Here is a 24,039-nt window from a genome sequence, read left to right as displayed (position 1 = left end):
TGAGACTGCCACACTGCATACAAAAGAAACACAAGCAAAACAAAAGCCTGCTCACCTGAGCAATAACTTAACTGAGGTTTACCCTGACTGGGATTGGGGCGGCTTATCCGTTTCCAACAAACAAAAATAAGGAACTTTGCAATTTGATAAAGGTACAAAATTATTTAACCTGTTTGGGGAGAGGCTTTCCCCCTCTCTGCTTCCAGCAGCCTTCCTGCCTCCAGTCTCTTGGAGAGAGGGGAGAGGAACCAGGAAATCAGCCTTACATACCTGATTTCCATCTAGCAGGACAGGTGACAGAAATCAGGCAGCAGACAAACTCTGGTCTGGATCCCTCACCCCTCATTTCCAGCACTTGCCAAACTGTGGGATGGAGTGCATGCATTCTGAGGCTGCACTTTCCAGCCTAAACAGGATAGAAACTGTTCAGTATCCTGGGAGCCCTATATATGGAATGTATTACCATCCCCTGGTTTCTGTCACACCGCATATAAACGCTTTTACTAACTCTTTCCGCTTCTTCCTTTACAACATTGCTAAGATATGCCCCATCCTATGCTCCACTACCATTAAAACACAAACGCATGCCCTTATTCTCTCCCAGATTGATTACTGTAACATTCTTTTTTCTGGCCTCCCTGCCTCACACCTCTTGCCTTTTAAAGTCCATTCAAAATGCTGCTGCCCGAATCATCTCCTGCTCTTCTATGCGTGTATCTGCTTCCTACCTCCTAAATGCTCTCTGCTCGATTCCTATTTTTGTATTTGTAGAAATCACAAAATGCTCCTACTTTATTTAAGGCTCTACACTTTTGGACAGCTATTCCACTCAATATTAATCAAGCAGCTTCACTTTTCATTTAAAACCCAGCTGTACATCCACCTCTTAAAGGAAGTATCTCATTAATCGATTTATGATCTGATGCGAACTCCAAATGCACTTGATCTCCCCTGACTGCACTAACAATGCACTTGTACTCCTAATGTGTCTGTTGACAACCCAAACTCTTTGAGGTTGTGCATCTGTTAGCCTTGTGTTGTTATTTATCTGTTGTATTTATTCCCATTGTTTGCAATGTATTGTCCTCCTATTGTAATGTTGTAAAGCGCTTTGTACATTGTTCACGCATATTATAAATTATACATACATTTATTTGCTTCCCCCCCCAAAAAAGATAAATGTATACACATGTTTACATCCTACAAATTAAGTGTAAGAGACGCTCTAATAGTGCAGCAACATTTTAATCAAGTAAATGTTAAAACATAAACAATTATGCACTGTACTCCTACTGCCTCTAAGTTGCTGATGTCAGCATCTCCATTGGCGAGCTCTCAACGACGCTGCCCACTTACATCTCAGCCCTCAGCCCTCGACTCAGGAACGCAGCTGCTGACATCAATGAAGATGATGCATTCCACATTACCAGTATCCAAGGCAACCCAACGCGTTGGGAAATAGCTGGCTTCCTTCCTCAGGGGTGGTTTGGAATATGAGTGCACTTTTTATCCCCTAAAAGCTGCCATGCTAATTTCTGTCTTGTAATGGCCATCCATATTGCATAAACCTATAAACCCAAGTCAACACTCGGTAGACTCAATTCAACATGATTTGATATGTTTGTCAGTGACTTTACTGAACCTACAGTATATTAATTATATTTATATAGAATATAAACTTGGTGCAAATTTAGGAGACAAATAGGAGCACATTATTTTTCATAGATTTTGGGCAAGTTGACAGGGAGTATTAGTCATGGTCACACAGGTTGGGATGTAAACTTTCAAGAGATATATACTTTTCTGAAGTACTTTTGTTTTTCGTTATTTTGACATTTCAAATGCAGTGTTCACCTTTTGCATTTTTTTGTAAAGATAAAATGTGAATATATGGTATCCCCACACTCATTAAACCATGAAGAGTCTTATGCAGTCTTGCTAATTTGTAGCTTGTAATAGCCCCCCAAAAATGATGTAAACTTCTACATGTTTCGTATCAGTATACTTGGGGCAACGGAATAAAATGCATTAATACTTTCAATTAAACGATGGTGCTTCTTAGGCTGCGTTTATAGTACTGGCTACAGCGACGCGACGGCTTGCAGCCACAAAGCAACTCAATGTAGTTTGTAGCGACCGCCATAGTGAGCGTGAGGAATGTGTTCACATTTTTTTGTTCATGCTAAAATATATATATATATATAGGCATACCCCGGTTTAAGGACACTCGCGAGTAAGTACATATCGCCCAATAGGCAAACCCCAGCTTACGCATGCACCTGTCAGCATGTCCTGAACAGCAATACTGGCTCCCTATCTGTACCGAAGCTGTGCGCAAGCGGGGAGACTATAGAACCTGTTACAAATACGTTATTTACCTCAGTTATGCACGTATATGATGATTGCAGTACAGTACATGCATCGTAAAGTGGGAAAAAGGTAGTGCTTCACTTTAAGTACATTTTCGCTTTACATACATGCTCCGGTCCCATTGCGTACGTTAATGCGGGGTATGTATATATATAGGGAACCATGTTAAAAATGGTTTTTGAGGCAAAAAGTGACATTGTGTGCTCATTTGCATGTCATTTCCCAGAATCCCTTGCTGCAGTGGAAGTGCTGTATGCTGGGTGATAATGGGGAAAGGCGGGGTTGCAGACCTGCCTAAGACATGCAGATGAGCAGTTGTATTTGCATATATATATATATATATATATATATATATATATAGTGCAGAATAAATGAGTTCTTCAGTATTAGGTGATACCTTTTTTATTGGACTAACAATTTATGTCATAGGACAAGCTTTCGAGAGTTCTCCTCTCTTCTTCAGGTCTAGCAATACTGATATACAAAGGATTCAATGGCTAATACAGTGTGGAGAGAGGAAAAAAAAACCAGATGTTTACTGTAGATAAGGTAGGGTGTTAAGTGTTTGAAGCCAGGTGACAGTGTCAAAGAAAGGTGGGGAGGGGAAGGGATGCTGGGGGGGAGATAACATGTGGATAAGAATTGAGGCAAACAGGATGATTACAAACAATTTTGATAGGGTGTGAGAAAACCCATGTCCGCATTAAGTCCTTTGGTTTTGGTGTCAAAGAGTCTTATCATTCTGAGTTCAAATGTTTTCCGTTCTTGGGTGCTTTTATATATATATATATATATATATATATATATATATATATATATAATACTCTTACGTTTCTGCCATCAGTGAACCGTAAGTTGTACAACATTTTAAAAAAGTTTAAAAAAGTTATACATTTCTTCAAAACTATTAGCCTTGCTTGTCTCCCTGCTGAATGTATAATTTTGTTAACGTAGTCATGGAAAATATATAGGTAATTCTGTAATGTCAAAATTTAGACAGTAATAATTTGTCCAATCCAGCTGGCTCACAAATGCTTTTAGCCAGAAGTTTTGCTCAATCTTAGTTACAATTAGCGTATAATAAGTGACATACATGTCACCCACCCACACAACGCAGTTACATTCTAAATACTGTATTTAAAACCAAATAATCTGAAAAGGGTAGAAATGAAGTCACTAGTAAAGAACACATTACAAAAAGGCCTGTCAGCCTAAAATGTATGAAAAACAACCACATACTCTATAGCCGTTTTACACTACTGAGGGATATTTTGTTATATTATTCCAAAACATGAAGTTGAAAGAGTCGACTTTCATATGGAAGAAGTATAAAGTGCGCGCTGTCCCAGTAATCTCTTTGAATTCCAAATGGGGATAGTTGTTCCTCTGCTGCTCCAATTCTCCTGTGATCGGTGATGTAAACCAGGACATATAAAACAAAGAGGAGCACAAAAAGGAAAAACACAATAAGTTCCATCACAATAACATTTATAAAAGGAACGAAATACACTTACATATAAAATAGGATCATGTAGATCCAGTCATCCACACATCCAAAGAGGGGCGGATCCTGAAGAATCCAGGACCCCGCAATCTCACAGTGCAAGGTCTGATCAGGAAAGGAGTCCAGCCAGCAAGTTGTTAGAAGCGGAGGATGCAGTTTGGAGTTGGCGTCCTCGTGGAGTTAGGGGGATGTCAGCTTCCAGGCGTCCATCGTCACGGCGTCACGTAGTTACATGATGACCTCACCTCAACACGTTTCACGTGAAATGACGCTTCATCAGGGGGTGGGTCTAATAGATCCGAAGGCTGGTCATAAATACTGAAGAGGTAGTAACCTCCCTCCAATCAGGATCTTAACCAGATAATGCTAAAAGCCGTCCACTCAGTGTATTGGTCAATGTACCAAAACACAAGCAAATTGATTGTAACATAAATAACCACATATAATACAAATAAGAAAGACACATTAATATACCCTACAGTACCTACAATTACACATTGAACATACAAATGAAAATGATATGATAAAACGTACAATGAACATATCATTGAAAACATATTACACTGACAAACTACAAATGGAAACAAAATTTGGCTGTGCCAATAGAATGATGATATAAGTAATTTAAGCCAAGTAGAAATAGCATATATATATATATATATATATATATATATATATATATATATGTATATGTATATGTATATGTATATGTATATGTATATGTATATGTATATGTATATATATATATATATATATATATATATATATATATATATATATATATATATATATATATATATATACTGTATAGTGCAGAATAAATTAGTTCTTCAGTATTCGGTGATACCTTTTTTATTTGGACTAACAAATTATGTCATAGGACAAGCTTTCAAGAGTTATCCTCTCTTCTTCAGGTCATGCAATACTGATATACAAAGGGTTCAATGGCTAAAACAGTGTGGAGACAGGGGAAAAAATAAAATAAACAACAGATATTTACTGTAGATAAGGTAGGGTGTTAAGTGTTTGAAGCCAGGGGACAGTGTCATAGAAAGGTGGGGAGGGGGAGGGATACTGGGGGGGACAGAAAGTGTGGATAAGAAGCCAGGGGACAGTGTCAAAGAAAGGTGGGGAGGGGGAGGGATACTGGGGGGGAGAGAAAGTGTGGATAAGAAGCCAGGGCTTTGACACTGTCCCCTGGCTTCTTATCCACATTTTCTCTCCCCCCCTGTATCCCTCCCCCTCCCCACCTTTCTTTGACACTGTCCCCTGGCTTCTTATCCACACTTTCTCTCCCCCCCAGTATCCCTCCCCCTCCCCAATTCAATTTCCCAGTGTCATTAGGAGCGAATTCGGCTCCAATTACCTTTATTACCTTTATTATCACATTCAGCTGTATACCACGGAACCATTAGGGTATATATATGCAGACATATCACTCTTCCCCACTTCCCTTTGAAAAAGTCACCCGTGTGTGACGAAACGCATCAGGGAGCGTCATCACGTAGACGCACAGACACTACGTCATCACGGAGTGCAGGAGGAAATCAACTCGAGCGCCGGATACCACAGAGACCCGCGAGCAAAGCTGTGTTTTCCTTGGGACATTTGGAACTGGAGTAAGGTTTTGATAATACAGTATGTGAAGGGATAGGATCGAGAAGGAATGTTGTCGAAGGAGAAGGTAACCTTAGAAAATTCTAACTCTGTAACCGGAGAAAAGGGGTCAAGAGTGGAAGAAGGAGATTTAGGTAGAAGCAGTGAGGAGGAGAAAGGGATGCCATAAGACACCTTGAAGGGAATAGGCCATTAGCGCCAGAATTAGCATAGCACAGCTAAGTAAATATGGGTCTATATGATGTGACAAAGACGTGTATTAAAACAGGTTTGGCAGACCTACAGTATAAAAGACTTAAAGACACTCATGTGTTGTCTATAATGGTATCTTGGAAGAATCATTTGCTTTTCTATTAACATTTGCATTTGGCTATTTGCTTTTCAAGAGTGAAAAACATATGATTAGCTATCAAGGTTGCCGCTTGGCTCCTGATCACATGAACATATCAGTCCACACCAGATATTACATTTGAGATGGTTAATATGAAAACCTTATCTGGCTGATGCTTTCAATATGTGATTAGGCTTCATGGATGTTGGCTGTTGTAGTGATCTGTGTGGCTTTAGAAAGCAGTAAAGCATTTTAATGAAAAAGATACACTTTTTAATAACAAGCAACAGTCATCTTGTGAAATACAGCTTCGTCCTAGTTGCATCATATGGTAACTCTCCCTACAGTAACTCAATGCTACGGAGCCTTTCTACATTATCTTCCCTTATTAATACCGCTGTTCAATATAAGAGACCGTCTATAAATTAGTCTGCTGTGTCTCATACAGTGTACATATATTCAATTTTTCCTTCTCAAGATAGTAACAACCCCAATACAAATATCTATTCAAAAATTAATAATTCTGAAGTAACAAACCCAGCACAAATAAAAATGTCTTGTCTGCACTTTCTTCTTTCATTTTGAAACGACCTTGCTTCCTTTTAATTTAAAAAGCCTCAATGAGTCATTCAAGGCATTTAATGCCCCTTGCTGTTGGTATGTTCAACGTTGGCTCTTCAGCTGAATCAGAGTTGTCATCCTGTTGCATGCCCTTTTCCTCATTACCTGTTTTTAAGGTAATATAATGGAAGGGTCACCATTGACTGCTAGTGTGTCTGGAATTTAATGTATTAACCTTAAGGCCCAGTTTCATGGAAAGGTGTCACCCTGATCCATGTGGAGTATATAGGACTGTGGTTGCACTTGTTCATTGATGTTACAGTATCTCTCTGGCTTCAATTATTAGAAGTGTGATTCCCCAGACAAACTCAATTTCCTGGGTTAAGCTATGAAAGATTGCAGGCTGTTCTATAAAAATTTCATTTGCAGTTTCCTTTTCTGTTGTTTTTTCATCGCTCTATTTTTTTCATTGTCTTCAGTTTTTCTTTGCTAATCTCTGAAATCTGGTTTAGAGATCACTCATCGCATTCAATAAAGACTGTCCCTGAACGATATATTGTACGGTAGTTGCAACCATTTGGTGTTTTGCTTGAGCAGACGTAAATCTATGTAGAATGATAGTGAATGTATACTTTGTTGTGATATACTATTTTTAGGGTATGATTATTTTGACATAAAATACGTTAACGTCTTTATTTGTAATGTGATTTTTCAGTTTATTTGCAACACTCAAAAAAGTCCAATAATACAGTATTTATGAATGTTTTTAAGTTGGAAGCCTTAAGTATTTAAAATCTAGGTGCTTTCGATTCAATAATGATCCATTTGGTCTTGCATATTTCTGTTTTATAATATCATTGTGTTATGCTAGGAATTTCTACTATTTTCCTGCATTACTGATACAAAATAACTCAACTATGCTCTAATAATAGATATTATTGGTACGAAATGACAAACATGGAGATATTTCCTGATATTCATAACTACAGTATAACTCTCTGGTTCTAAAGCTAGGGGGCGACATACACGAAACAGCGCAGTCATTTAATATGAGGCAGTTTATATATAAATACATATTTTTTCTGCAATCTAGCCGTCTCTCTTGTAAAGTTAAACGATGCATCTATTTTTTTCTTAGCTACCAAGTCTGCACATATATTTCCACACAGACCGCTGGCTACTGATCCAGAAAATCTTTTTTCAGCTTTGAGTCTGGAGCAGCGGGAAAATAAATAATGATATAATCTCTCTGCCTTTACAGACTTTGCAGAAGGCAGTACAAGCTAAAAAAAAAAAAAAAAGATGAATCTTTAAACAAAAACAACAAAAACAAATGTGAATATTTATATCCATTGCGTATCAATGACACTGGGTAAAGTCGCTTGTACTGGAGATCTTGTAAGGAGTTTGTTAGTTCATACAAGCTTACTGTACATACATTTGTCAGGAAACTCCTCTGGTTTAACAGGTTAAGCCTGGCAATGCTGTAATCGTGTCATATCTCACCATGGCAAACAGTATGTAGCGCTACATATGTAGTTATGCATTTTGCATCTAATTTGTTACACAATTCAAGTATTGTATCTCAAGTCTGAAATTTAGAACTGCCAAGTTTCTGGAAATGTAGCCAAATTAATGTACTACTCTACATTTTAGTTATACAGTACCTGGTAAAAACTAGATGACATTGAGACATGACTGATAGATTGGGTCATCCTATTAAATGAGAGCACTGCAATTCTGCACTATTAATGACTCTTTTTATATAGAGATATTGCACATTTGGGACTTTTTAATTTAACCAATGTGCAGATGATCAAGCATATATTATTTTTCAACTCCCTTGTAGGGTACAATATTTCATATACATGCATCAATGTCAAATATTTTTCGGTGGTTTATTATAAACCATTTAGGACGTTCACAACATGTTTCCTTACAAAATCATTATATTGCAACAATATGCAATGTACACTAGATGAAAAATGTATTGCTTTGATATTGTGTGCGGATATTTACATTAGAAATGGGAGTACAAGAGCTCACAGGGAGCCCCTGATAATGTAAAAACCTTTCTAATAGGAGCTAGTAATGGTAGGCAACAGTAGATGCCATTACCAAAAGAATCTTTTAAAAAGCATGTGAGAGCAGAGGGTTACCCCAGCGGGGTGGACCCGCAGCGTCTGGTAGTCTAGTGCACAGTGTCCTGCTCCACGTGGCCTGTGTTCCTGGAGAAGGTGACTGCCCTGGTGTCTGTTGTCCTGGCGATGTCAGGATGACATCACTTCTGGTGTCAGTGAATAAACCCAGTGGCTGCTTCACGGAGCTTGGGAAAGGCTGCGGCCACGCTGCCGCTGAGCTCGCTCATGCTTGAGAGCGGTGACGTCACAAACACTCCAAGCATGAGCGCTCAGATGTCCTGTAATAATTTTAGAGCAGGAGCGGGAGGCGTGGCTGTTTGGGGAGGGGGCGTGTGATTGGCTGGATCGGGGCTGTGTGTGTGTGTGTCTGTATGTGTCTGTGTGCCATCACAGTACAGTTCTGGGTCTTAAAGGTAGTAACTTGTTTTCTGTAAATGCCCCCTGCTTCACTCACCCTATAATACGGACTTGGTTCTACCTACAATGCCTTAGTGACCCCGGGCAGAGTCTCAGCAATAAAAGACTGTAAAATGTAACTGGAGCCTGTGCATTCCCCTCTCTCTGCTCCCCCTCTTCCACCTCTCTCTGCTCAGCCTCCCCCCCTTCCACCTCTCTCCGCTCAGCCTATACTGTGATGTGATATACTGTGATGTGATGTGAAACTCTCTTTCCGCCTTGGTCACTGCGCTCCAAAATCAAATTCAACTGTCTCCCCAAGCACCAAGCTTGGGAGAACTTACATGCCGTGCACGAGCGCTCGCGCCGCGTGAGCGGGGACGCGAGGATTAATATTGCAATAAGTAAACTCTGCAAGCCCCGCGCACTCAGCGCTAGCGTGGACGCAGCCAAAGAGAGCAGAAGAGCTTGATGGCTGCAAATATCTGCGTGTGTCTGTGTGTGGGCTCTACGTGTTTCGCAATGCTAATTCTTGCTTCCTCAGGAGTTTTGTATCATGAAGCCCATACAACGGGCTCGTTATAGGTCTATATGTGATTAAGCCCTTAACTAGGTAATATGCTTGAGACTGAGATCATTTAGGCTTTAATTGACTGTTCATACATTACAACATAATATAAAACAACGCATACAGGAAAAATGTATAAAGTATAAAATAACACTAATACTGTATATGTTTTGTAATGGGATTTACTGTTGCCTACAATTACTTGCTCCTATTAACAGGTTTTACACTATCTGGGGCTCCCCGTGTGCTCTTCAACCCCCTCCTCCTCCGCCTCCCCCTCCTCCACCCCCATCCACCCCCCTTTCTGCTACATGATCCTTTGGATCACAGGAGGTTTGGAACGCCTCGCTGAAGAAACAAGCACCTACCCTTATAATGGGCCTCACTCCACCCATATGGACTGACATTTCAGACCACAGGTCTCTAATTCATTGATTTATGAAGTATTTCTTGGGTTTAGTGCTTATAGGTCCCTCTCTTCTTGGATATTTACATTAGCATGTAATATATTAGAGGCCATGAATTATATAAAAAGCAGTTCCATTCTAATTACAAGTGCAAGTGCATGTCACTTATATTCCCAAAGCTGAAGGAATCAAAATTGGATAAATTGAGGGTCAATTCAGCTCAGTTAATCTGAGTAATTGCTATGCTAGAGACGACAGAGAAGCCCAATGCTACATTCAACATGATACAAATACACAGTAAAATACTTATATATTCTCCTGAAAAAGGGCCATTTAGTTTAACCCTTTGGCCAAAGCATTGTAAGCTTGCGAGCCACGACAAGGCAGGCCCTGTTTGCAAGTCCTTACACTACCAGATAAAATACTAATATACCTCTATTAAGATTAAAATTCTCATTTACCTCTATTAGGAGGGAGAAAGATCACATTGGATCTATATCCAGTAGAATGAAAGGACCTACTAACTTGGGAAGTGGGGAGGGGCGGACTTAAAACCTGGGAAGGAGGAGCCACTAACCTTTTTCAAGAGAATATATAAGTATTTTACTGTGTATTTTTGTCATGTTGGATGTAGCATTGGGCTTCTCCGTCGTCTGTTGTATACATATGCCACGCTCAATAGCTCTACTTTTTGACACTTATATACATATATATTTTGTGGGGGCTCAGGGGTTCCCAAAAAGAGCTTGCTGGGGTTTTGTGTGTTTTGTTAAACTATTCTCAGCTGTCTCAGCTGTTGGAGGTTAGTAGCTCATCCTTCTGGTTTCCTGACACACACAAGTAAAAACAGGGTCAAGCACAGCAAGTAAAGCAGATGTAGAGAGAAAGTAATATAACCAAGTGACCTGGTGACTTGAGTTAGAACTTCTAATCTTAAAATTTTTAAAGGATAAAGACAGTGGGACATATTTACTAAGCTGTGTTCTGCCACAAGGCACATTTGGTGGTGAAATACATTACAGCCTATTCAAATAAGTGGACTGAATGGTGTCTTCCCACGTCAGAAGGTGTCTCGAGGCAGGAGATGGCATATTAGATATGCTTCTCTATCCCAGAAGGGGGTAAAGTGCTTTGTACAGGTATGAGCACTCCGTGAGAAGTAGGACTCACACTGCTAAAACTGATGCCCACATAAACAGAGGTTATGGGTTCTAATCCTGTTGGGTCTAAAACAAGTAAATTGGTCCAGAACAGCATTCCAATCACTAGGTGCCTTAGGCTTGTCAACTCAGTACAGATGTTATTGACATTTAACAGTCTTTTAGAAGGTGTGGGATGTGACTCATTTAAATATACTTTGCAAAACCAATAGCATATCTCCCAGGGTACCTTGTGTGTGCTCCTTTTTTCAGCACAGGCTTCTCTCCTTAACGTAATCACAGGGAGGTTTGAGGACACACAACTGGAGACATTACAAAAAACAGAACACCCCCACCCTTTTTTAATACCCAATCCGCAGATGCATTTTGGTGTGTGGAACGGATTTAGGTAAAACAATCCGAGGATCAGATTCAGAAAGGTCCACCCATCTCTACATTAACCCAAACTGATTATTAACAGAGGAGCAAACTACATTAGGTAAAAAGTAGCTGAATTGAGAGGCCCCCACTTTTGTAAAACAAATGTATTAATGTGTTAAAAGTATATGAGAATCTTTGGAGCACACACCCGTCTCAATGCATTTAGCACTATGCAGACAGCATTGGAAAATAAGACAGTAAATTTCTATGCTTTCCTATTGTGTATTTAAAAACTGTTAAAATGACATTCAGTAACAATGTATGGAACGGCAACAATGGAATTAAATGAAATAAATAATTTTCCCTTTGTATTTTAGGATCTCATGACTCCTTTAGCTTCTACATTGATGAGGCCTCCCCAGTTGGACCTGAACAACCAGAAACTGTGCAGAATTTTGTCTCTGTTTTTGGTACTGTTGCCAAAAAGCTGATGAGAAAATGGTTGGCCACACAAACGATGACTTTCACAAGTCAAATGGAGGCAGGAATAAGATATTTTGACCTGAGGATTTCAACAAAACCCAGAGACCCGGATAATGAACTGTATTTTGCTCATGGTTTATTTAGTGCCAAAGTCAATGAAGGTCTTAAAGAGATGAATGCCTTTCTCTCTAATCACAGTAAAGAAGTGGTGTTCTTGGACTTCAATCATTTCTATGGAATGCAAAAATACCATCATGAAAACCTGGTGCAAATGCTCAGAGACATCTTTGGGAACAAAATGTGTCCAGCTATATTCGCCCAGGAAGTATGTCTTCAGTATCTGTGGGAGAACAATTATCAAATTCTGGTGTTTTATCACAGTCCGGTGGCTCTTGAAATATCTTTTCTTTGGCCTGGGCAAATGATGCCAGCTCCGTGGGCAAATACAACAGACACTGAAAAACTGATCCAGTTTCTGCAGTCTTCAGTCACTGAACGAAGAAATAAAGGCTCCTTTTTTATATCTCAGGTGGTGCTGACACCAAAGGCTAGTACTGTGGTTAAAGGAGTTACTAGTGGTCTCAGAGAAACAATAACTGAAAGGTAAGTCTAGATACAAATATAGACAAACAGTTGTATGTGGCTATGTATGCATCACATGACTGGGTTGCCATCATTGAGAGGTTTATCAATATATAAGTACTCTATATTCTCACAAATTACTCTATAAATTACTCTATAAATAAATAAAATAGCATGAATATTGTTTGAATTAGACTGCTTTTTTTCTGTTGCACTACAGTTGTGTGAAAAAGAAAGTACACCCTCTTTGAATTCTATGGTTTTATTTATCAGGACATAATAACAATCATCTCTTCCTTAGCAGGTCTTAAAATGAGGTAAATACAACCTCAGATGAACAACAGCACATGACATATTACACTGTGTCATGATTTATTTTAAAAAATAAAGCCAAAATGGAGAAGCCATGTGTGAAAAACTAAGTACACCTTATTGCTTCTATAGTGTAATGCCTGTATGCCCGCAGACCTGGCCAGTCCCCAGTACTGAGGTGGGTAAGGGTATAACACGCACCCACAGCAGTGAGGGCATGTCCAGAGTGTGGTAGAAGCGTTGCCGGGCCTGGTGAGTAAGGGTTAACGTAATACTTGCTGAGTCCAGGGTGCCAGAGGTCGGAGGCTAATGTCAAAGTGCCAGAGTTCAGGGGTTGGAGAGAGCAGCGTAGTGATGTCCGAAAGCCAGGGTCCAAGGGCAGGAGAAAGCAGCGTAGTCAAGTCCAAAGCAGAGTTCAAGTTCAAGGCAAGGAATCCAAACAGGGGCAGGGACAGGAACCAGAGCTGAAACAGATAAGGCATAGACACTGCACACACAGGAGCTACAGGAAAGCTATGCAGAGCAAGGACTGAGAGGAAGGAGTGGGGTTATATGGGAAGAAGGACCAATGGGGGTGAGGGGAGGAGCAGAGGTTTCAGTGGGTAATTGCAGAGATAGGTCTGTGAGAGCAGGGGAGGAGACAGGGAAGTAATCTAAGGTAATAGCCTGCAACCGTTGGGGGGCAGAGCCATAGCGTGGGGAAGGTAAGTAAGTAGAGCGGGTGCACGCGCCCTCTGTAACCCTGCTATGCGTGCGCACCGCGCGTGCACCAGAGCGAGGTGCACGGAAGAGAAGACAGAGGGGGAGGAGGAACAGAGGAACCAGGTAAGGAACGGACAGGGGTGACAGAGGTACGCTGAGGAGTGCGTGAGCCACGATAGGGAACCCGTGATCGTGAACGTGCGCGTTTGGTGAGGGGACCGCGCGCGTGCGCAGAGTGTAAGCCTGGGCGTGAGGAACAAGCTGTGGAGGAACAGCTGAGGAAGAAGGTAGAGTTTGGGGACGTAGGGGAGCGGAGGAACTAGCACTGTGGAAGCTGGGGTGACGGGGACACGCTGGGAACTGCGAGTCCCCCGATCCGTTACATATAGGAATTAAGATGCCAAGTAGCAGATAGGTGCTGCTAATCAAATGCCCTTGATTAATTGATCATCAGCAAGTGTGACCACCTCTATAAAAGCCAAAGTTTTAGCAGTTTGCTGGTCTGGAGCATTCAGGTGTATGTTAACACAATGCCAAGGAGGAAAGACATCAGCAATGATCTTAGAGAAGCAATTGTTTCTGCCCATCAATCTGTGAAGGGTTATAAGGCCATTTCCAAATAATTTAAAATCCATCATTCTACAGTGAGAAAGATTATTCAAAAGTGGAAAACATTCAAGACAGTTGCCAATCTTCCCAGGAATGGACGTCCCAGCAAATTCACCCCAAGATCAGACCGTGCAATGCTCAGAGAAATTGTAAAAAAAACCCAAGAGTTACATCTCAGACTCTACAGGCCTCAGTTAGCATGTTAAATGTTAAAGTTCATGACAGTACAATTAGAAAAAGACTGAACAAGTATGGTTTGTTTGGAAGGGTTGCCAGGAGAAAGCCTCTTCTCTCTAAAAAGAACATGGCAGCACGGCTTAGGTTTGCAAAGTTGCATCTGAACAAACCACAAGACTTCTGGAACAATGTCCTTTGGACAGACGAGACCAAAGTGGAGATGTTTGGCCATAATGCACAGCGGCACTTTGGCGAAAACCAAACACAGCATATCAGTCCAAATACCTCATACCAACTGTCAAGCACGGTGGTGGAGGGGTGATGATTTGGGCTTGTTTTGCAGCCACAGGGCCTGGGAACCTTGCAGTCATTGAGTCGACCATGAACTCCTCTGTATACCAAAGTATTCTAGAGACAAATGTGAGGCCATCTGTCCGACAGCTAAAGCTTGGACGAAATTGGGTCATGCAACAGGACAATGATCCCAAGCACACCAGCAAATCTACAACAGAATGTCTGAAAAAGAAAAGAATCAAGGTGTTGCAATGGCCCAGTCAAAGTCCAGACCTCAACCCGATTGAAATGCTGTGGCTGGAACATAAGAGAGCTGGGTATAAACAAATGCCCACAAACCTCAATGAACTGAAGCAACGTTGAAAAGATGAGCGGGCCAAATTTCCTCCACAACGAAGTGAGAGACTGATAGTCATACAGAAAACGATTACTTCAAGTTATTGCTGCTAAAGGTGGTTCTACAAGCTATTGAATCATAAGGTATACTTTGTTTTTCACACATGGCTTCTCCATTTTGGCTTTGTTTTTGTTAAATAAATCATGACACGGTGTAATATGTCACGTGTTGTTGTTCATCTGAGGTTGTATTTACCTCATAGACCTGCTAAGGAAGAGATGATTGTTATTATGTCCTGATAAATAAAACCATAGAATTCAAAGTTCTTTCTTTTTTAAACACCACTGTATGTTACATTATGCTGAATGTAATACTCATCCTAAACTGAGTTTGGGAAGAATGTAAAGGGTCTAAGGTAATGAAAGTATACCACCAATATATCACGTGATAAAATAATAAAGGCGGGAGAAGTAGCAGGTAGTGTGGTACCTTTTATTGGACCAACACATAGTTATGTTACAAGCTTTCAAATCTCTCAGGGCTCTTCATCAGGTATGGAACAAATATAGAAATAGATATTATATACAGTTTTGCAACGGGATATCTAGTTACAATGGCTGTGGTGGGGGATGTGAGATGTGATTATGAGGGTACTGGCAGGCCAGTGTGAAAATGAATAGAGAAGACACAAGAGGCTAGAATATATTGTAATGTAATAGGAACAAGCTACCTACCCCTACACCAAGGGTGTGCAACTCCAGTCCTCAAGGGCCACAACAGGTCAGGTTTTAAGCATATCCCTGCTTCAGCACAGATGAAACTAGCCACTAAGGTAATGAAGCTGTTTTTATTTAAATTTGAATACTAGAATGCTGGAGCAGGGGGTCTCCGAGCTGAACCGCATTCATTTCAGCCTCGGAGACCCCCAGCTTCCTGAGTTACAGGCCCCAACATTGGGTGGCGGTATCTCCTCTACAATGTTTAAATCTCCTGCGTCATGTGACCGGGATATTTAAACACACAGGAGATACTGGCACCCCATGCTGGGGCCAGTATCTCTAGAAGCAGGGGGTCCCCAAGGCTGAAATCAATGCGGTTCAGCTCCGGAGATTCCCCTGATCCCATACACTAGTATTCAAATTGAAATAAAAACACTGCGATCGCCTGTGAGAGCTGTGCAGAAGATACAGCTCTGTCTGTGCAGCTCTCTATGCAGCTCAGATTGCGAGAAGATCATAGGGGGAGAACTTAGAAAAAAGCTGAGATGAGGTTACTGCTACGCCGAGCGGTATTGGCATTTTCCCACCTCACGGTTTGAGATTCTTTCTGAATACACAAATGACAAACGGTGAGAACATGCCACATTGTTCGAGATGGCAGCAAAGTTATCAAAGCTAAAAGAATAGTCCCCATTGTTTGGTTTTAAAAAAAATGGTGTTTTGGTTCTGTATGTGGTTTTGGTTCTTAAAAAAATGTTTTGTTCTGGTTTTGTCAAAACTTTATTTGTTTGGTTGGGGTTTTGCACTTTGGATTTGGCTCTAAAAATGTTGTGTTTTGATTTTTGCTTTGTGTTCGGTTTTGGAATGTAAGGCTCCTGTTTTTCCAATTTCTAATACGTACACACATACAGTACTGTATATATTGTACCCAATTTAACCTGACTCGAGTATGTCTGAAGAACTACATAATTATAGGCATTATCACTGTTTCATTCTCTGCAAGGAAATACAGAAAAACATAACCTCTAACTTCAGCATTTCTTTATTGTGACACATTTATTGCCTCTTTATGTTTGTACATTATTAAAATATTACGGTAACTTTACATGGCAAGAGGCTTCATTAGTTACACAATTGCAAGATGTTGAATTTAAAATGCAAATATAGCTGCGTGTGATATTTATAACTAACAGATTCAAGAGAAATACACAAACAATAAATTAACCCTCTCTGACAATTAGTTTCAAGTGGTTAGCATAAGAACACATCTCAGCACTGTTAAATCAGTACGATATAAATCAAAACCTAATACTCCAGCTATTGTCATTCTATATTTATTCTGCAGTAAACAATTGTGGGCATTTTACACAGGGCACGAAGAACAAAATCTCCTGTTATCATTTTCAAAGTTATTTGACATCCAGGCAGTCAATATGATGATAAATGCAGGCAGACTACAATAATGTTGGAGACATGTAGCACGTAGGAGCCAAGATTACTTTGCCATGTAAGGGATCAAATAATTGCTCATCAGTCACATGATGCCTCCTTTGCATTCAGACATCAACAATTTCAGTATTACCAGGCAGCAGAGATAAGTAGCAAAGTAAGAGCAAGGTCTTCTAAATCTGAATTATTCAGAATGTGGCTTAATCCCTTCCCTTCCATGCTTGCAGACCCTTTAAACACTGATGTGGTTAAAACACGTGCGTTAACGGAAAGACCTATTGAATTCTTTGTCAAATCCACATAGATTTTTTTTCTTCATTAAACTGTACATTATTCATTTCATACAGCAAACTGGTTTGGGCTTTATACACATTTCAAAATAAAATCCAATTTTGCATTATCAATTTACTCCTGGGGTTAAAATTCATGTTTATTTATTTTTCTGGATAGAAACATTTTGTGCTTAGCCATTACTCGGAGTTAAAATCTCTTTCATGGGAAAATTTAAGATAGTAGCTGTCACGGACGACCAGATGATTACACTGGGATCGCAAGCACCAGACATAATGAAGGCATTAAATAAACTGAGTTTATTTCGTCCAGAGCCAACAGGAGCAACACAAATGCACAAAACAGAGATAACTCACCAAACTACAGGGTTCTGGGGGGAATTCTAGCTCCCTAGGTGCTGGGCGCTGCTGTAGCTAACTTACCAACAATGTCTTCCATGATCGGTTCGCCTCAGAGTAACCCAGTACTTTGGAATGATAGCTGCTCACTTACAGGTTCAAATATCCCTCCAGCCTCTGACACCAAGACTAGCTGTGAACCAAGAATAATCTGTGGAGCTCTGATCAGCATTGGTTTACATACTTTCCTGGCCTTCATCTGAAACATGGTATACCGAGTGCCGACCAATCAGCGATTGTCTTCACTGGCCAAACAAAGAATGTGGTCGCCTGAGGGGCGTGGGAGTTGACAGCACTTTAGAACAGCCCACAGAGGCAGGTTTAATGAGAATTGAGACGGCAGGGCTAGGACTCAGACTTCAGCATTATATCTCCCACCGAGACAGACGCCTCCAAGTCAGGGATGAACAATGGCTCCACTCTAGGAATACCTGTTACCTGTACCCTGACCTGAGTCAACACCCTTTCCAACATTCCCAGTGTTCCCAAGCACTTCACCTCGCCCAAATTAGATTACAGCCCAAGACTTCATTGTGTTCTGGCCGAACTGAATAAATTACCAGCCCATCTCACAATGGAACATTACAAATACACCACAGTAAAATTCACATGGTGAATAAACTGCCTACATCGGTGACACACAGAAACATATTGTGAGCAATTTAACATTTGGGTTGCATATTAATTCTCCAACATCCAAAATCTATGCCAAACTAGGTGTACTTCATAGGAAAAAATTATCCCTAAGTCCACTAGAAAGTGCATCGCACAACAGATGCTAATGTAAATTATAGAATATGGTTCAGCACCCCCAAACTTACCTTCACAAACTAGAAACTCTCTACAACTCAATAGGTTGCTTTGTCCAATATTACAATGTAACTACAACACACATCACCGAAAAATGCTCCAAGAACTAAATTGTCTATCCCTTGAGTCCAAAGGCAAAGTTCATTTTTCCTGTCTTGCCTTCAAATACTTTCTGGGCAAGCTACTCGCCTGTCTGAAGAAATGCAGCACTTATAGCATGAGATCTGACTCCAAAAGACTGCTCACAGTCCCAAAATTCAACAAGGAATCCGGTCGCTCCTCCTTCTCTTACCGTGCACCCCACAACCAGAACAATCTACCAGTGACTCTCAAAACTGCCTCAAGTTCAAGTTACTTCATGACTCAGCTATCTCACATTTGAATCTTGTCTGTAAGTGTTACATACGCCCATAATCAAATATTATCTCTAGCTGTCCATGGAATGTCTGCAAATTGAATATATAATCTCTGTTAATTTAATGTAACCATGTATTGTCATCATAACTGTCCCCAGGACATATTCAAAATTGAGAGGTAACTCTCAATGTATTATTTCCTGGTAAAACATTTTATAAATAAATAATTAGGGCTACAATAAGATGTCCATATGAAACTACAACATAGGCAGATATCTTGATGGGTAGGGGCAACCAGCGGGCTTAACCTTTAATATGCTTGCCAGGCTGCCCCTTCCATCACAATAGATAGTAGCTCAGTAATGCCCAGATTCACTTACTAGTTCTAAGCCTTAACACTCTTGTCTACAGTCATCATTCGCTGTTAAACTAGAGTAAATATGGCATTCCGTTCAGATAAAAAAAATGTGTTATTGCAAAAATAAGTAACAAAAACTGTGCAAATGCTACCAAGACATTCCATTAAGACTGCTAATTGTTGCGGTATACTATACCTAACACTTCTACAAACATTGCATTATATTTCTGATATATTGTACCGCATGCGACATTAGCCTGCATTGATATAAGGCTGTGTTAAAAGTAAACAACTTAGTTGTTTTTGTTTTGTTTTTAAATATTTGCAATTTCTGAGTGAGGTGTCCTGTGCTATTTATAGCTTGTGAGTGCTTGTGAATTATCAGTATATTGTCATTTCTAAAGGTAAGTTAGCTTGTTGTTGTGTTTAATTTTGAGTATGTGATTGATGTCTGAAATTAAGGAGGAGAGGATGAGTGGAATGAGTGTTGATGAGAGAAGTCATAGTGGTAGTGGTGAGTGGAGGAGTGAGGGATTGTTGGTGAGAGAAGTGCAGATGAGAGGAGGTATGTTGAGAGTGGTAAGAAGAAGAGTAGAGCGAGTGGGACTGAGAGAAGAAGTTCAGGTGAGAGAAGTCGTGGTGGGAATTCTGAGAGGAGGCATGGCAGGAGGATGTGTAGTGAGAAGAGGAATAGTGAAAGTGGTGAGAGGTGCAAGTGAGAGTAGGCTTGATGGGATTGTGAAGAGAAGGATTGTGGGGAGGACCTTAGAAGAAGTGAGAGGCAGGTGAGGAGAGAAGTCGCAAAAGTTAGGCCGCGCTTATAGTGCGCGCGATGGCGACGGCTGATGTTACCGTCGCAACTAGCGAAAGTTATACTTTAACTTTCAGCTACGTCGCTGGCGACAGGTGATTGATTGGTTCAGAGGCTGTCACATGTGGCGACAGCCTCTGAAAAATCAAATTTAACCCGCTACCAATTTTACAGATGTGACGTCGCTCCGTCGCTGTCGCGCTTACTATAAGCGCTGGCGACGGAGTCAATTGTTTTGTTTTCCGGCGACATCACGTCACCGGCACTATAAGCGCAGCCTTAGAGCGACAGCCTGGGAAAAGGGGAGAGGAGAGGAGGAAAGGGCAGATGGGACTAGGTGGATTGAGCAGAGAGTCAGGGCTCAGTATCGAACCCATCAATAGATACCACAAGCCAGTAGTGAAGCTGAAGAGACAGAAAATGAGAAATTCTCTGATGAGGAGAACTTAGGTTTGGTTGAAAACATAATTAAGGTCTATGATCACATGATAGATATGTCATGTGCAAGACCTCCCCCCTCTAAATCTGTACTAAAACCATTGTGAGGCGATGCTAAAAAGGGAAATTCATGACAAAATGATCCTGGGCATATGTGGATACTGACGGTGCTCGTTTCCGATCAGGAAGCAGACCTGCAGGGCTGAGGTAGGGATACAAATTAACCGACCAGAGCCCAGGGACAGAGTCCTGTTAGAGTATCCGTAGTCAGTAAGCAGGCAAAGGGTCAGGGCAGGCGGCAGTAATGCAGAGTCCAGGCAACAGGCAAAAGGTCAGGGCAGGCGGAAGGCAGCGAGGTCGGGTTCACGGTCCGGGGTCAGCAACGGGGATTCGAAATAGGCAAAAGGGTGACAGCGAAGGCCAACTGGAGCTGCAACAAACAGAACTTTGCTTGACGACTGCCACTGGGAACTGTAGCCTTAAGAAGCAGGCTGCCAGTAACCAAAATGGCCAAACTGAGGAGAAAGGACAGGCAAGCTGGAACACCCGAACTGCAGCAAACCCCGGCACGGATCGGACAGAATCCTTACAGATACACAGACACACGGTCATCGTGGATAGAACGAACAACCTGGTAAGTGTAGCACCCTTGACAAGCACCTTTATATATTATGTTTTGGAAATTGTTTAATAATGTACCTTTTTGGGAAGTTTCAACAAACAAATTTGGATTCACACATTACTTACATTTGAATGCATAATATTTCTAGGAACAATTTGAGAGACAACAGAGCACAGTTGTCTATATACAATAACATATAACTTTATAATATATAATTATAATAATATTATGTAACCTTACATATCACACAACACAGAAATCAAAATAATATATTCATTGTTTAAAGTGAAAAAATATATGAAATGCAATTATTCCTCCAATATATCATATGTTGTTTTATATAGGTCTGGATTCAACATGCCCAGGCTTTATAAACTCCACTAATAGTACCATCTGATGAAGAAGAAGTGTCTGAAGGTCAGCAAAGACAGTCATATGACGAATAAACTGTCATCCTAATGTTTGGAGCCTGTACCTTTACAGGAATCTCATTGTGACAGTGGCTGAGAGTGTACCTGTTGAAGAGCAGCCTATGACACAGGAAATAATCAGGCCTGATGAAAGGCCATCACAAAGGCCCTAGGAAGGGCCGTCACAAAGGTGCCAGCCCAAGGAAGAAGGCCTCAGCCAGGAAAAACAGCCACAACACCACCAAGTCGCTTTTTGGAAGACTGTAGGCGATTACATTGTGCTCAAACTCAGGATCTCAAAGCTACCGTATGATGAGAAAATGTAGCATAGTTTGCTGTGTGTCCCATCTTAAGTGTCCCAGTTAAAGTGTGTGGCAGAGTTAATTTTGGAGATAATATCTCTGGATGTTTTATTCCTACATCTTTAATCATGGATGCATTCTGAATATCTGGATTAATATTCTGACTTATTTCTTCAAACTGGTATGTTTCCTTGAGCAGAATTCTCCTACCATCAATTGCAAGAGAAATTAAGATTTAATTGACTATTGGGGTAAGTTTCCTTGAGCAGAATAGGCAAACCCCTCCCTTAATTGTTATTCAATTGCATGTGATCAGAGTATTTATGGCTGTGAAGCCATTTGGCTGTGTGTCCCATCTTCAGTGTCCAGTTAAAGTGTGTGGCAGAGTTAATTTTGGAGTTGAAATTGGAGGTTAAGATTTGAGGAAGATCAGGACAGGAACAATGAAGCTGTAGTGCTGGGGACTCAGCGCTTCAGCACGGGAAACAGGAAAGGTTAAGGCAAGATGTTTGTGGCAAACACAGTTACATCCAAGTAGCACTTGGTTTATGCTCAGCAACTTCCTGGAGGGAAGTATAGTATATAGTATATCTAGCGAATAGGGACAGAGCTGCACAGGAGGCATGCAGCCTGCAGTGATTGCAAGCGCAGGTGATGCTGATTGTCAGTTCAAGGAGACGTTTGTCTGAAAGCTCCATAGCTCTGTAAGAGTGAGTTCCAGCCAAACCCAGTAGCGGATTCCTTACATCTGCACAACAACTTTGCAACTGCGAAAACTTAACATTGAAAAGCTTTGATTCTTTGTACTCTTTCTATCCTCCAGTGCCTGGGAATCTCTCCTCCTGCATCTCACTATGCCCTCCCTATTGCTTTTTCTGTTTACCGTTTCCTCACTCCTTTGTGAATGTCTCTGTTCTCTCCAACTTCCCCACTCCCCACTGCACCATTATTTATACACCTCTCTCCCAACAACTTCTTTACCCCTCAATAAAAAGCACCCCCACAAATCCTCTATTCACACCCTCTATCTACTCCTTCCTGCTGCTGGGGATCTCCCCTAAGCCTTAACCCAGACATACACATCTGATTTCACCCATCTCTTCCCTTGTAAAGTGTGTTAACCCTTAAGTTATTTGACTAACCTTAAGACTTGCCCCACAAATCAAGCATCCCAATAGTCTGCACGCATGGTTACTGTCCCACACTCAGTCACTCCTACCACCCATTGTGACCAAGCACTGCCGTCTACTGCACTTATTTCCTCACCTGCTGTCTCTGTAAGTTCCCCATCAAACCTCTTAGATTGAAAGCTCTTCGGGGCAGGGATTTCCTTTCCTGATTTTGCTGCACTTATTGTATTATTATAATTCCCTATACTGTATTCTTTGTGAAGCGCTGAGTACACTTTTGGCACTGTATAAATAAAGACATACAATACAATACATAGTTCATGAAGATGTACTATCTGTGTCATAATGATGTCAACATCAAAATTCTGTTGATGAAGAAGAAAAAAGTGGAATTGATTAAAAAGCTCAAGCAACATAATTAAGAGTTCACCAGGGAAGCAAAACCCAAAATGCGAACTCTAAGTTGCTATGCTCTCTCATTCAGCAGGCTATAGAAGTGTTAAAAGAAGCACTTCTGCTTCAACGTCATTGCACACAACTCCTACAGATCAAGCACACCAGGCTCTTCCCCAGCAGTTAGTCCTCTTTCCTTCCATTTTGCAGAAGACCTCGCATAAGGGGAGGAGAGAGAGAGAGAGCTGAAGAGATAATTATTTACTGACAATTACTGTGTGAACATACAATAGTTGATAATATTTTCCTATTTTGATGGAAAAGATAGGTTAAATGTATAAATAACAGAACATGCATTGTTGTACAAGTAAATATAGCGTTCAAGGGAATAAATGAGAGAATGCTTCAGCTATTTATTTGGAAAATAGAGTGAAGAGGATGTGCATATCTCTTAAAATCATGGCAGCAAGTCCTGTTTGTCTCACAGTGGTTCAACCTGAGAGAGAACAGGTGAAATACAACATTAGAATGGTTGCAGATGTCACAGAAGCTTGGGCAAGTACACTGAAGGGCAAGTACACTGAAGGGCAAGTACACTGAAGCACAAATCCAACCGCTGCTGCATGTCTGAGTGCTGCTGT

General features: G+C 40.8%; 1 protein-coding gene across 1 annotated transcript in view; it reads left to right on the top strand.

The window, feature by feature from the left end:
- Positions 1 to 24,039, top strand: part of PLCXD3 (phosphatidylinositol specific phospholipase C X domain containing 3) — a 102,892-nt gene that overhangs the window by 35,446 nt on the left and 43,407 nt on the right. The window contains exon 2 of the mRNA XM_075588679.1: positions 11,793 to 12,501. Within this exon, the coding sequence (XP_075444794.1) occupies positions 11,793 to 12,501 (709 nt within the window). The remainder of the gene's footprint in view (positions 1 to 11,792; positions 12,502 to 24,039) is intronic.

The sequence above is a fragment of the Ascaphus truei genome, chromosome 1 (genome assembly GCF_040206685.1).
Source record: "Ascaphus truei isolate aAscTru1 chromosome 1, aAscTru1.hap1, whole genome shotgun sequence".
NCBI classification, from domain to species: domain Eukaryota; kingdom Metazoa; phylum Chordata; class Amphibia; order Anura; family Ascaphidae; genus Ascaphus; species Ascaphus truei.
The sequence above is the reverse complement of the archived record's forward strand: the minus strand, read 5'-3'. Positions and strand labels throughout refer to the sequence as shown.